The sequence below is a fragment of the Podarcis erhardii genome (genome assembly GCF_964252035.2).
Source record: "Podarcis erhardii genome assembly, chromosome: 8".
Lineage (NCBI taxonomy): Eukaryota > Metazoa > Chordata > Lepidosauria > Squamata > Lacertidae > Podarcis > Podarcis erhardii.
Window position 1 is genome coordinate 56,966,404 of NC_138499.1, and position 15,301 is coordinate 56,981,704.

Sequence of the window (15,301 nt, forward strand, 5' to 3'; positions counted from 1 at the left end):
TGTCCTATCCTAACCATGATTACAATGATAAATAATGCATCAATATCCTAATGGGCTGACGTAACGGGAGTGTGAATAAATGGAAGCACAGTAAGAGCTTTTCATCTACAATCAGAGGAAACGGTCAAATCCCATGCATCTCCATACCCTTCCAGCACATCTATTCAAACAGTATTTGAAGAATTAAAATTAAACTGAAATGTAAAGTGAGCTTTCAGTAGTTTAAGTAGGGAAAATACTGTTCAAATTGCAGTACCCTTGGTTTCAGCTCATGCTAAATGCAGAGTAATTATTTTGATGTCTGAATGCTAAGCATTAGGCCTACACCTCTGCCTTACCTCATTCCTCATATTTGAGTCATCTGGCCTTTGTACAATGTGAGAGTCCTTGAAGACTAATCCTGCTAATGTGTTAAGAATTAATTTGGGTAATTAAGAGAGGGCATCTTTGCGCCCTACTGTGGTAGTCACTCATAAGCCTTAGGATCTTTTCCTCATGCATTGCATGGCAACAATCATGTGCTATTTTAATATTATTCCTGTGCATCCAAAGGAGTGAAATGTAAGGGTCGTTTAAAATCTACATGGAATCAGCCAAGGCATTTCCATGGCTCAGATAGATTAGGATGGCTGGAATTGAAATTCAAATGCTAAAAACTGAGTTTCAGGACTGGTATTTGGAATTTGACATTAAATCCATTATTCAATTAACATGTGCTGTGTTTTCAGACACTGTAAGGCTGCCATTGACTTTGAGGAAACCAAACCATACGCAGCTATTACAAAAACAACCAACACTCAGCGAGTTTTCTAATTAAAAAGGGTACTCCAGGGAATGCGAAACGACAACGACAAAACATTTAAACCAAACATACCTGTCCACTTGCCAATCAGGGCAAAACATTTTTTTTTTAAAGAAAAGAGAATCCCTCACAGCCCTCAGGAAAAGTGACCTACCAAAGACCAGCAGGTCTAAGTGAAGGGTGCATGTGTTGAACTGCCTGCCTGCCGCCACCTAACCATTCTTTGGGCAGAAACCAGACTTCTCTTTTCTACTTTGTCTGAAATCTTGCAAGATTTTGACATCAAATCCTCTCTCGCACAATACTCCATTTAAAGCCTTGCTGTGCAAGAGCAAAAGCATTCATCTTTTTTTCATCTGGCAATCCTCAAACACAAACACACATCCACCAACTGAGGAGGCATGCAAAAATGAAAATTGTATCAAAGATGCAACCAAAAGGATAATCCCAAATTGTGATGTAAGAGTGGGGAGACAAAGGAAAAAGAATAAAAGGAAAATCACAACTGTTGTAGGTATTTTCTTCTGCCTCACAGCTGTTTGGCAGCCAGCTGTCAGTCACAACAGAAATGCTAGCACAGGCAAATTCATTACTTGTGGCTCTGTCAGAAATTGCGAATCAGCTGTCAAAATCTGATCCTGAATTTTGGACATTTGACTTTAAATATCGTCCACAATCTGAGACTGCATTTTCAACATTTTGACTAGAATGTGGCCATTGGTCTTTCAGTGAGCACATCTATATTGTGTTTCCCTAAGCCTCTCCTTTTTGAGGGACTTCTGGAGCAACTGAGCTATGGCTCTTCCCATATCTAGTTGGCAATTGAACATCTGCATCAAGGAGAAACATTCTTACTTGTGTATGTCCTCTACACAATTTAGAACCCTGATGTTCCACAAAGAACCTACATGCAAGAGCCTACAGGTTGCCAAAGTTCAACCAACGTGGGATGCGGATGCAGAAGCAACAACAGTGGTGTATGGCAGTGGATGGACCCACTGGATGGAGCTTATATTAAAGTGAACAAAATATTGGTGCTCTCCCATAATTCAGTCTACTTCTGTATCAGTCTTGCTGATATTTCTGTGTGGTTTCCTACACTACCTGTACAGGAAATCCAAAGAAACATTATAAGCATGCATATATTTTCAAGGTCCTTTTAGTTCTTCCCACTAAAAATTGCTTTGGTAAGGATAAGATAAAAATGAACTCTTTCTCGCTGAATGTTTGTGTGTGTGTGTGATTTAGGTGATTAATGGCTCCTATAAGGCATTTTTAGTTGAGATTGAATGCAGTAAGAGGGGGAGAGAAAAAGACAACCAAGGTCAGTAAAAAAACAAAACAAAACAGAGCAACAGCTGCTAGCATCTGCTGAGGTGGCCCCACTGTAGCTGTAATGAAAAACCCAATATAGTCTTATTATTTGTTTCTTTAACAAGACAGACTTATTGGGGGCTGGGAGGGGGATCAGAGTGGCTACAAAGAGTAGTTGTGTTATATGGTGAATCCTATACCCTTCTGAATTAACTAAAACCCTAAGCATAATCCACAGAAAGTTAGGAGTGCTTAAATTCCATAGATTTTCATGGGAGACTCATAAGATTTTTATTGCTTGCATGCTCTGTCTATGTGTGTCAGGGATCCCTGAGTCTTAGCATCATTCAAAATAGGAGTAATGCAGGGCTGCATTAGAAATGGAACTTTTCAAATCCTATCTCTGCCAGCCTGAAAATGCATATCTAAATTTATTTATTTAAAATATTTATTTATCACCTCTCATTAAAATAACGCCAAGGCAGTGTACAATAAGTCAATTCAATAGAAAACAATACAGTACACAATAAATGTACTCCATCAAAAGCAACATATTACAATTATAGTATCTGGGAATACTTCAGATGGTACAGGGGGGAATTGCATATGTTTAATTAGATGCCACAAATCTGCACACTCTTCAGACCATCTTACAAAGCCCCCTAACACTAAAATGTTCAGAATTCAGTATACTGTATAGCAACCTATATTTCATTTTGTTGTTATAGATAATCTACTGAGAAATGAAGCGAAAAAGGACAAGATGACCCAGTGCACTTACTAAAACAAAGGCAAACCATAGTTAGGGCTGAATGGACGAGAGTGCAGATAGTTAGAAGAAAACTCATGATATATATATAACACACGTTGAAGTGTGTGCTTTTGTATAGAAAAATTGCAGGCAGGTGGATACGTCAGTTCTGAAATATTTTGAATATTTATTCCAGACTTGTATGCCCACAAATACGTGGTGGGGAGACGTATTCCAGTCCTGGACAGAAAACTCAACTGTATTTTTAAACAAACCTACAAAGCTGTGAAATAAGAATTATGAGTTGTGCCTTGGCCAGCAACATTCTAAAACTAAAATTATGGAGTTATAGAAGATATAAATAATATGTAACAGTATGTAATTCCTAAAAGTCCATTATTTATAGCAGCCACCAAATAAAGCATTTCCCACCACCTCCAAAAATGATAAACTAGACAACCACAAATGAATGGAAGGGGTGTGTGTGAGAGAGTGAGTGAGTGAGTGAGAGAGAGAGAGAGAGACTCCTCTTCTCAATTATACATGATCTATGAATAACAGCATCAAAAGGCTGCTTCCAGATGAGTCCAGAGTTGCAACAGGACTCAAGAGAATAAGACACTTCTATGGTGTCAACTAAAGAGCCCCATATGGATGAAGGAGCTCACATGCAAACCTGCAAGTCCCATCTTAAGTAATGATTTTTCCACTGATTTCAACATGCAAGACAACTCTACCCATGCAGTTTCATTAGCTTGCACTGATCTGGCACTGATATGAAGCTTTGGATTAGAGTCAGCATATCTACTTCAACATGTTAACACACCTGAGTTAGCACATTTTGACTAACTTGAGTAATCATGTGCTACCTACATAATTAAGCCCTAAAGGCAAATGCCAACCTGAGGGAAATACAAGCTGAATTGAAACCTAGGCACATCTCCCAGTGACTCTGAATTTAACAACTACTTGTGCTGGTAGTCGTTTAAACAGACTGCATTCCCAGTAACTCAAGTTTTACTTCTCTGGCTTTGTCCTGGACCCAATCCCAACCCCACTACAAAAAAAGCAAACAGGTCCCTAAAATGCAGTCAAGTGGTGTTAAATCTCAATAGGCAGGAAGATCAATCCTATTCACATTACGCCAGGGAGTCAAGGAGATATGGACCACAGCTACATGGGAAGAACAATGGATGTATTTTGAAGCCCAGGCGGCAAGACACATACAACCAAAGAGTGCAAAAATGGTGAGGGAAAGTTACTACAAAGGCTCAGAGTTGAGCATTGGCAAGGTAAAAAAGGACCCCTTCTTCAGTATATGGTCTGTTTCTACTTATTATACAAACAAGAAAGAGCATGAAAGGTCTCAGCCATCAGCTTTTGCAGGAATAGGGACCATTCCTGACTTCTTCCATTCCCTAACATTTCGGTTTTAATATCTGGTTGTTATAACTTTGAAGTATACTAAAATTAATATAGAAGATGTCATGATCCCTTCATTAAACCAAAATTGGCCGTGGTGCAATATATAGTTTTTGCCTCTCTTTCCTTCCACTTTCTGTCTTTCTCTCTGGGACTCATTTAAATGCATTGAATTGTTTGTATTGTGTTTATTAAAATTACTAGCAAAATGTTGATGTTGTTGTTTTAAAAAAATGGTGGCAAAATGGCATACATGCACCATCATCCATACAATAAAGAGGAACCTGTTGGGTCAGGCTAATGTTCTCACCGTGGCCACCCAGACACATGTGGGAAACCCACAAGTGGAACCTCAGCAAAACCTTAAGAGCATAAGAGAGAAAAAAATATCCATGGCAATAATATACCCAAGTGTTACCTGCACACAGAAGGAGTCAATGAACTCACAGTGAACTATAGCTCAGGCTGGAGAGGAGGGCAAATGAAATTCAACAATTCTGACTAAAACAACACTTAAAGACCACTTTACGACCACTAAAGATTGTTCCAAACTAAGATTTTTCTAGAAATGTCAGGTGTACAGATTCAACTTATTGCATCTCTAATTACAAAATGAGTTTTCCTTTCGCTGTGAAAAGGTCAACAGCTAAAAACACTTGCTTGTTCGTTAATGAGGAAACCACAACAGCAGGTTTCACACCACAAAGCCTTATGATAAAATTAAATATGAGCAAAAAAGGGGGGGAAAGACTTTGGTGGAACTGTTTGGTTAAGATGAAACAGAAATGGCAAAGGCAATGAAGGAGCAAGAAAGAGTATGAGGTGCATGTAATTAAGAGTTTACTAGCAGCCTCATACTTGGAGTTGCTCAGGAATTCTAGGAAACTCAAAAACATCAGTGCAGTTTTGAAAAGTACAGCACACCATCTCCATTCAAAAAGATATGCAACTGTCTCCAAATTTAGAATAAAGATGTGCTTGCTGATCTCAGGAACCATCATGCAAAATTTCACCAAGATATCTTAAGGGAATGGACAAACAGCTTTCCAAAATATATAGGAGATTCAGACCAATGTATTTAATTACAATCTTAATTTGCGGTACTGTAAAATAAAACAGCACACTAGCCTGTAGCACATGTAGCTCACGTGTAAGGCAACAATACAGTGAGTAGGGAATGAGGCCGTACTTTTAGCTCTGCCCCTGACATTGTGTTTGCTTCATGTAAAACACAGATGCTGTTCGCGATTCTGTGTAGGAACCTCAGCATGCAAGTTCCTGCTCAAATGAAGAGACATGTGGTAATACAGGTGTCCCAATCTTGCAAAAACTCTTGCAGGAGCTCGCTTGTCGATTCTCACACAACTGTGTGCAGCATGCGGTGGCTGCAAGAAGCAGGTGCTATGCTGAAGGTGAGGGCTCAAAGCGTGCCTCAGCTCACAACTTAGGTGGAATCTACACACATATAGAAAATGGTCTGAAAATGCTTTTTTAAAAGCGTTTTTAAAAATGCATTGAATTTTCCATAAGGCTCACCATCGCCATCTAGTGTCACATTGTATACTGCACTTAAAGCACACTTAAAACATTTTATTTGCAGCTGTATAGCTGAGTCCTTGAAGGGATGTGGGTAGCGCTGCGGGTTAAACCACAGAGCCTAGGACTTGCCAATCAGAAGGTCGGCGGTTCGAATCCCCATGTTGGGTTAAGCTCCTGTTGCTTGGTCCCTGCTCCTAGCAGTTCGGAAGCACGTCAAAGTGCAAGTAGATAAATAGGTACCGTTCCAGTGGGAAGGTAAACGGCATTTCCGTATGCTGCTCTGGTTTGCCAGAAGTGGCTTAGTCATGCTGGCCACATGACCCGGAAGCTGTACGCCGGCTCCCTCGGCCAATAAAGCGAGATGAGCGCCCCAACCCCAGAGTCGTCCGCGACTGGACCTAATGGTCAGGGGTCCCTTTACCTTTACCTAGCTGAGTGCTTACTTAAAAGGCTGCTGGTCTACACACAAGTAATAGGGCTTCTGAGTTTTCTGCATGCTGTAGAGTGATATCTCTATCACCTGGCAACATGCAAAACATGAGTGTGCCCTTAACAAAGACTATAATCAAAACACATTGGGCTAAACTGAATAAATTATTAATCCGTGTGCCTCAGAGGTTCTCTCCACTCTATAACAGCAGCATTTTATCCTCTGTTTTGCCCTTAAAACACTTTGGCAACACACAGTGTGGCTGACAAACCAATGAACCCACTATATCTCACTGAATTCCAGCTAATTCATTTGTGAAGTGAAGCCCTACATTTAAAAGAAAGAGGGGGGGGTCTATTTTGCTCATTGGTGCTTGCTTTTTCATAAGAACTGGTTCTTAAAATGATCTATGATTGTGACAGAAAGGCTTATATAAGGTAATGCCTTTCGTAGTTACATTCATTTAGTTTGCTAGAACAGGTTATTTTAACAACTAATTTTAGCATAAATACATCATACCCTTAATTGCTGATGCTAGTAAATATGAGCTTATGCAAACAGCATGAGGCACATCAGGCAACACTAATGTTGTTACAGTTCAGAAACCTTCTACTGCTGTTTTTAGTGTTTAAATCATTCTATAACCTGTGGATTCTATCCAATATCAGCCAACATGGAAGAGCAGACCTACTTCAATTAATTTAAAGGAATATAAGATTTCACAGATACAATTTAAGGTACACACATGTGACAAACACATGTCTGCAAATGGTGCATGATACATGTGCACTCCTCAAGGGTTCTGATTGATTTCTGTTCTTTATTAACCTTAGTTTTAAAAGCAAACCATGGTTTATTGTACACAAGCAGCATGCTGGTGCGTACCATTGAAAAGTTCTTACTCTGCTCCTCTCTTTTTCCTGCTACCACCACCCTGCTGGATGACAAACCAGGGTCTGGCTTGTTGTGCCACATGAACACAGCTTGTGCTTTCCTTTCTCCAACAAATCACAAGCACAAACCTTGGTTATCACTTGTGGCTTGCTTTGGAAAAAAACAAAACAGTAGGACAAGTTTTTGAACACCGTGACAAGCCAGACTCTGGCGAGGAGTAGAACTTTTTGGCAGCATGCACCAGCATGCTGTTCATTCACATTAAAGCACAGTTCGTTTATAATTAAGGTTTAATTTGGCATGTGAACCAGGCCAATGTGTGAATTGCTCTTCAATATAGCGACAGTCAGTGTTATATAAATTTCGTTCTGAACTGTGCTGATTAATACTACAACGAAGCTCCTAACAGCAGGATAAAACTCTCAAAACTCTAATCAGCCAACTCTCAGGGGACGAAAATGTCAGTAGGAAAGCACTGTTTAACCAAAAACAAAAATATAAACAACTTCTAGGAAAGAAATTCTCTTCTCTTAGAATCTAAGAGAGCCTTATAAACAAAGAGAAATAAACAACGCAAAATAATAAAACAACATTGTACAAAAGCAGTCACAGTAGTGTTTCTTCAAATATTTACATTGCTTCTATTTGGAGAATAACTTGTTCCATTTAACCAGAATCAGACTCTGAGGACTGCAGTAATCCAGAGAGATTAATTACATCCTTTCAAGTTTTTCAAACAACTTTTGAAGGCACAGTACCGAGAGAGAGAGAGAGAGAGAGAGAGAGAGAGAGAGAGAAGAATGCACACTTCTCTCATTGATAATTGTTAGGCAATCTGAGTGCTTTAGGTTACATCAGCAAAACAGGACTGCCACCAATTATTGAATCAAGAAGAGTATTGCATAAATGGGAACAAGATATCCTGTATGTGGTGATACACATTAACTGATAACAAAGACCATGATATCGTTCAGAGGCACTGGTATCCTAAATATGCTTCCTAAATCTTTTGACATAAATGAAACTGGATTCAAACCAACACTTCTAAGAAGCTAATGATACACTGCAACAGCACAACCCATTTGGTATAATGATAGCAGTGTTGAATGCCTATTAAAGGGGTGCTCTAAAATGGAATCATGGACACATATTCCCACCTCCCTTTTCTATATTTTAACTACTCTTCATTTTTTAAAGGAAACAACTCAGGGTTGCTGCCATCATGTCCATTTAGTTCATTAAAAAAATAAAAACCAGGCAAATTCAACAAAGGCATGTTACAATTTCCTGTGTAAGATTTACATATGACTGATTCTCTGGGCAAGAATTAATGCCATGGTTTCTTAGCACAGTCAAAGTAGCTACTACATAGTGGCTTCAAATCATGGATTTGCAAGCAAGATGCAGAAGCTAAACTGCAAATGAGAAGAGAGAAGGATCAGCATGCCCCCATTCCAGCTACTTGTCGTTCCCTATGGTTGGAAACCATCCCATGTTATGTTGAGGATTCAAGAATAATTATTCCAAATCAGGAACCTTGGTATGTTTAATCATATACAAGGTCCTTTTCAGAGACACACACAGCAGTGCTGGTGCAGTTCAATGCACCAGGCAGGATAAGTAGCTGTGTGGGTGGGGCCAGTTAGACAGGTCTTTCTCACCCAATTCACATCTCACCGAGAGGGACTGTGCTCATCTGGTGGGAAAGATCTACTGAAATGACCTTCTCTTTTTTTTAATTTATGAATGACTTGTGCATGTTCCCCAGCAGCCTGGAATCACACTGAATGCAAGTGGTTCCCACACTGCTCTCTGTGGGTATGTTTGTTGAATTTGAAGGCGGCCATTTAAAGGCATTGGAGGTTGGAGTCAGACTACGTTAGGCACACCTAAATCAAATGTAGCTTAGATTAATCATGACTAACATTCCACAATGTTCCCACATTTCATCAGGACCTAGGTTCAACTAATTTAATCTGGATAGAGCTTCCATCAGCCCCAGCCAGCATGGCCAAAGGGAAGGGATGATATTATATGGGTGGCTGTCTTTCATGGATGCTTTAGCTGAGATTCCTGAGATTAGTTAGACTAAATGACCCTTGGCGTACCTTCTGACTCTACAATTCTATGATTCCATGAGTTGCAGTCCAGCAACAACTCTGAGGGATACTCAGTGTTTCCCACTTTACCTGTCAAAGGTACTTGAACAGCTCTTCTAGCATCGCAAGAAAGGAAGCAAAATAACAAAATGGGGAAAGGAAGTTGTTAAAAAAGTTGCAGACACTTACGTGGGGGTGGCTCTTGCATTCCTTCCTCTGAACTATCCTCGGGCCCCTCCTCACCCACTCCAGAGGTGACTGAATCATCTGGGCCAGAAGCAGAACTTGGTGTGCTCGGTCCACTGGCAGACCCAGAGTCACCATCCTCACTATTTGATCTATACCGATCTTGCTGAGCGGCCGCCACCCCTTCACTGCAGCTTCTGCGGTCTTTCCTGTGCACACGGGAATGAAGTACCATTTGGTGATAGGTGCGGAAGATCTTTCCACACTCAAAGCACTCTGTGGACTTGTTCTGAGACACCCTTCTGCTCTGGCGCGAGGACGGCCTATACTCCAGGTCTTCTTGGCTAAGCATGCAGCTGTCTCCCGACTGCACATGGCTGCTTTTTTCCGAACGCCCACTAGTACAATTCTTCTTTTTCGGATTGCTGGACGAGCTGGAGGAGTCCTGCTCTTGTTTGCGCTTCTCTTGGCTGACGAGAATATATTCCCTTTTGTCCCTGTCGTAAGTGACGTCAGCATCCGCCAGGACTTCGTCCCATCCTAAATACTTCACGTACTCAGAAGGCTCTGCAACTTTTCCTTTGGTAGCCAGATGCCAAGCCTGGTAACTGTTGACTGGATCCAGCTCAGCTACTCTTTTTCCTGAATGGCCCCTTGGAGTGCCATCAGTCCCTACAGATGGCCTTAGTTTCAGATACTGAAAGAAAAACTGCTTTGCAACAGGGGGGTCCCCGTCAACTAGCCTATCAACTCTATGTTCACTGCGGGCTCCTTGAGACTTGCAGTGTACAGAATTGTGTGCTTTTAGGCTTTCCATATTTGTAAACAGGTTTCCACACTTTGTACAAATTTCATACAGGGACAAACCAGTCACAATCATCTCTTCTTGAACGACATCATTAATAGTGGCTATAGGCTCCGAATCGCTTTTTGGCTTGTTTTTGCTCCCAGATTTTGGGCCATGGGATTTCATGTGGTTTTTGAGAAACCAGGGCTCTTTAAATTTCCTGCCACAGATGTGGCATCCGTGGTCAAACGACCCTCTATGCTTTTTCATGTGAGCTTTGAGGAACCAGGTTTGACTAAAAGCCTGCCCACAGACTTCGCAAGGAAACTCTCCTGCACTCGACTCAGCCTTGCAGTTCTCGGCATTGTACGTTTCCCCGTTTGGAATCTGCGTGGTGATGTGGTCTCTTTCTATGTGGTTTAGCAGAGTCTCCTCTCTTAATGTCATGTAGTTGCACAGCCTGCATTTGAAAGGTTTGTGGACCTGATGTATGTGCTGCTGCAACTCTTTCTTACCTTCAAACTTGTTTTTGCAGAAGGTACATGGAAAAGTACATAACTTAACGTCTTCTCCAACTGGTGCTTCTTCTGAGGACTCCTTCCTGCTGCTCCGGAGCAAGATCTTGCCTTCTTCTTTGGGAGTTTCTCCGTTCAATATCTTGTTGCAGGCAGAGGTGCTTTTGGTAGGGCTAGTGCAGCCATCAAGGCCTTCGGATACTCTCATCTCACTGAGCTGTGCTTCTCCTCCCATCTCCACTTCATTCCCCTGACTAATAGTGCCTGTCCTGTGACTCCGGATGTGAATCTTCAAGTTGCCCTTTTGGGAAGCTCTGTGGTCACAATAAGGACACTTGTATGGCTTCTCCCCTGTGTGCTTCCTCATGTGCTGCGAGAGTGAGCTCTGGAAAGGAAAACTTTTGCCACAGATGCAGCAGCTGTGCAGCACAGACTTGTTTGCATTCATATCACTCTTGTTCATCTTGTGAGGACTGGAGGCTCTTCGTAATTCCATGTTTGCGCTTATGCTACAATCCATCTGCAGCGCAGAAGCATCAGTCAAAAGGGCAGAACCCTGTTCCGGGCTGGGAAATTGGGTTGCTTTCTCAATCATGCATTCCTGCTGATGGAACCTTTATCTCTTCATTCTCCTATTTGGGTTTTCTTCCAGCTGCTTGAAAGCATTTGGGATACAAACATTCATTGGTGTTTCTTGAGTCAAATAGCAAGCAGGACCTGGAACCAAAACAGAAAACAGGACACAGCATTACTAAATGCAAAGCATTTCATTTCCTTTTGCTCCCTTTGTAATAGCCCCGTGTTAATATTTTCTTGCCATCTTGACCAAAATGTTACATTTTTACCAGTCTGCAGAAAGTCTGACTTTGCATAGAATATTGTCATTCACAAACTGAATGTTCAGTAGAGGATTTACACAAGCATACTTCCATAGTAGTTGCAGACACGGGCAAATAGAGTATCTGTATGTTTACTAAAAATAAGAATATAAGTATAAAAAAACTGTACTTTTTCTTTCCAGCCCAAACAAAAGTGTGTGTGTACATAATTTCGAGTGAATAAGCCCTTTCTCGAAGGAGCTGTAATATTTTAAGTCTGTGGCTTTATGGACATGTATAATTTAATGAAAAACAGCCAAACGTTTGTTTGCCTAGAGATAAAGGGTTTTTGTAGAGTGCAGCACTCTATCCCGGTTGACGGTAACTTAAGCATAGCGGCTGAATGGAGACAGCAAAGAGTACATCGAATTTTTGTTAAAGCAACAATGCAATTCAATAAGATTTTTATACAGGCCAATTAAAATTAACCGTAACAGTAATACCTTATTTAGGCAAATGTTAATGTAGACTTGGAAATCTTTACTAATACCAAGAAGGATCCATGGAGCATTCAACAAAACAGGGTTAAACTGTTTTAGGCTGAAATCCTTCTACATTAAAGATTGTTATTTTAAACGAAATTCAACAGGAGCAAAATATTGTATTTTCTGTAAAAGTTATTGAAGGGTAGAGATGCCTTAACTTCTGCAGTGCTCATACAGACTGGAGGCCTGCACACACTTCGGCTGCTTAAATCCCATTGCATGGGATGACAAGGATACTTGTACTACCTTCTGAGCATAAGTATAATCATGTAAAGCAAAGTTTTGTAAGGATATCTTGACATTCTGTTGTGCTTTTTAAGAAAAAATGAGCCCTTCTCTTTGCTGGTGAAGAGACATCCTGTTCTATTATATTACAGTCACCAAGTTATTAACATGAATGTGTGAACAGTGCAATGCATCCAAAAGATTTTAAGATTGGTCAGTCATAGAATCATAGAGTTGGAAGAGACCACAAGGGCCATCAAGTCCAACCCCCTGCCAAGCAGGAAACACCATCAGAGCACTCCTGACATATGGTTGTCAAGCCTCTGCTTAAAGACCTCCAAAGAAGGAGACTCCACCACACTCCTTGGCAGCAAATTCCACTGTCGAACAGCTCTTACTGTCAGAAAGTTCTTCCTAATGTTTAGGTGGAATCTTCTTTCTTGTAGTTTGGAACCATTGCTCCGTGTCCGCTTCTCTGGAGCAGCAGAAAACAACCTTTCTCCCTCCTCTATGTGACATCCTTTTATATATTTGAACATGGCTATCATATCACCCCTTAACCTCCTCTTCTCCAGGCTAAACATGCCCAGCTCCCTTAGCCGTTCCTCATAAGGCATCGTTTCCAGGCCTTTGACCATTTTGGTTGCCCTCCTCTGGACACGTTCCAGTTTGTCAGTGTCCTTCTTGAACTGTGGTGCCCAGAACTGGACACAGTACTCCAGGTGAGGTCTGACCAGAGCAGAATACAGTGGCACTATTACTTCCCTTGATCTAGATGCTATACTCCTATTGATGCAGCCCAGAATTGCATTGGCTTTTTTAGCTGCCGCGTCACACTGTTGGCTCATGTGAAGTTTGTGGTCAACCAAGACTCCTAGATCCTTTTCACATGTACTGCTCTCAAGCCAGGTGTCACCCATCTTGTATTTGTGCCTCTCTTTTTTTTTTTTTTTGCCCAAGTGCAATACTTTACATTTCTCCCTGTTAAAATTCATCTTGTTTGTTTTGGCCCAGTTCTCTAATCTGTCAAAGTCGTTTTGAAGTGTGATCCTGTCCTCTGGGGTGTTAGCCACCCCTCCCAGTTTGGTGTCATCTGCAAATTTGATCAGGATGCCCTTGAGTCCATCATCCAAGTCATTGATAAAGATGTTGAATAAGACCGGGCCCAAGACAGAACCCTGTGGCACCCCACTAGTCACTCTTCTCCAGGATGAAGAGGAACCATTGATGAGCACCCTTTGGGTTCAGTCAGTCAGCCAGTTACAAATCCACTGAGTGGTAGCATAGTCAAGACCGCATTTTACCAGCTTCTTTACAAGAATATCATGGGGCACCTTGTCAAATGCCTTGCTGAAATCAAGGTAGGCTACATCCACTGTGTTCCCTTCAACTATCAGGCTTGTAATTCTGTCAAAAAACGAGATCAGGTTAGTCTGACATGACTTATTTTTCAGAAATCCATGCTGACTATTGGTGATCACAACATTCCTTTCTAGGTGCTCACAGACTGTTTGCTTAATGATCTGCTCCATAATCTTCCCTGGTATTGATGTCAGACTGACTGGGCGGTAATTATTTGGGTCCTCTCTTTTCCCCTTTTTGAAAATAGGGACAACATTTGCCCTCCTCCAGTCTGCCGGGACTTCGCCTGTTCTCCAGGAATTCTTAAAGATGACTGCCAGTGGTTCTGAGATCACATCTGCCAGTTCTTTTAATACTCTTGGATGCAGTTCATCTGGCCCTGGAGACTTGAATAAATCTAAACTAGCCAAGTATTCTTGTACTATCTTCTTAGTTATTCTGGGCTGTGTTTCTTCTGCTGAATCATTTGCTCCAAATTCTTCAGGTCGGGCATTGTTTTCTTTATCGGAGAAGACTGAGGCAAAGAAGGCTGTATAGTAAACTTCAGAAGAGCATGATCACTCGCACCTAATGATCTTTCCACTTCTACCCCACTAACCAGGTCATCAACATTGGTTAGGACCAGATCTAAAATGACTGTTCCTCTTGTTGCTTCTCCCACTTTCTGGACAATGAAGTTGTCTGCAAGGCCAGTGAGGAATCTGTTTGACCTTATGCTCTTGGCTGAGTTTGACATCCAACAAATATCCGGGTAATTGAAGACCCCCATTACTACTATCTCCCTTCCTTTTGCATGCTTGGCCATCTGTTCCAGGAAGGCATCATCTATGTCCTCCGTTTGGCTTGGGAATCTATAGTAAACTCCCACAATGAGGTCACTGTTATTCTTCTCTCCCTTAATTTTGACCCAAATGCTCTCACTTTGGCTTTGAGGTTCTAAATCTTGGATCTCTTCACAGGTATACACATCTCTTCACAGGTATACACATCCCTGACATATAACGCCACTCCTCCTCCTTTCTTGTCTGGCCTGTTTCTCTGAAATAGATTGTATCCCTCCATTATTACATTCCAATCGTGGGACTTATCCCACCAGGTTTCAGTGATGCCTATTATGTCATACTTAGTTTACTGTACCAAGAGCTCAAGCTCATCTTGTTTATTTCCCATGCTTTGCACATTAGTGTACAGACATTGAAGTCCATTAATCATTCCCCCGTGTCTCTTATTTAAGGATTTTTTCCTCCCACCACTAGGTCTGTGTGCTGTTTGCTCCATTTGGTCTATGACATTTGGATGATCATCTTCATCAATTGATAGACTCCTACCTTCAGGGGCACTGTCTCCCTCCCCCACATTAGTCAGTTTAAAACCCTCCTGATGAGGTTTCTGAGATTTTTGGCAAAAACATTCCTCCCAACTGTTGTGAGGTGCAGCCCATCGCTTGCCAGAAGTCCATCTTCAAGAAACTGCAGTCCGTGATCTAAGAATCCAAACCGTTCCTGTTTACACCATTTGCGAAGCCAGCTGTTCACTTCCACTATTTTTCCCTCTCTCCCTGGGCCACGTCGTTCAACTGGGAGGACAGATGAGATGATAATTTGTGCATTTA

The 15,301-nt window shown here is 41.4% G+C and overlaps 1 protein-coding gene across 4 annotated transcripts in view; it reads right to left on the minus strand.

Moving 5' to 3' along the window:
• Positions 1 to 15,301, minus strand: part of ZNF516 (zinc finger protein 516) — a 126,874-nt gene that overhangs the window by 59,690 nt on the left and 51,883 nt on the right. For all 4 annotated transcript variants that reach the window (XM_081873352.1, XM_081873351.1, XM_081873353.1 and 1 more), the window contains exon 2: positions 9,441 to 11,456. In XM_081873352.1, the coding sequence (XP_081729478.1) occupies positions 9,441 to 11,334 (1,894 nt within the window). In that variant the 5' untranslated portion in view covers positions 11,335 to 11,456. The remainder of the gene's footprint in view (positions 1 to 9,440; positions 11,457 to 15,301) is intronic.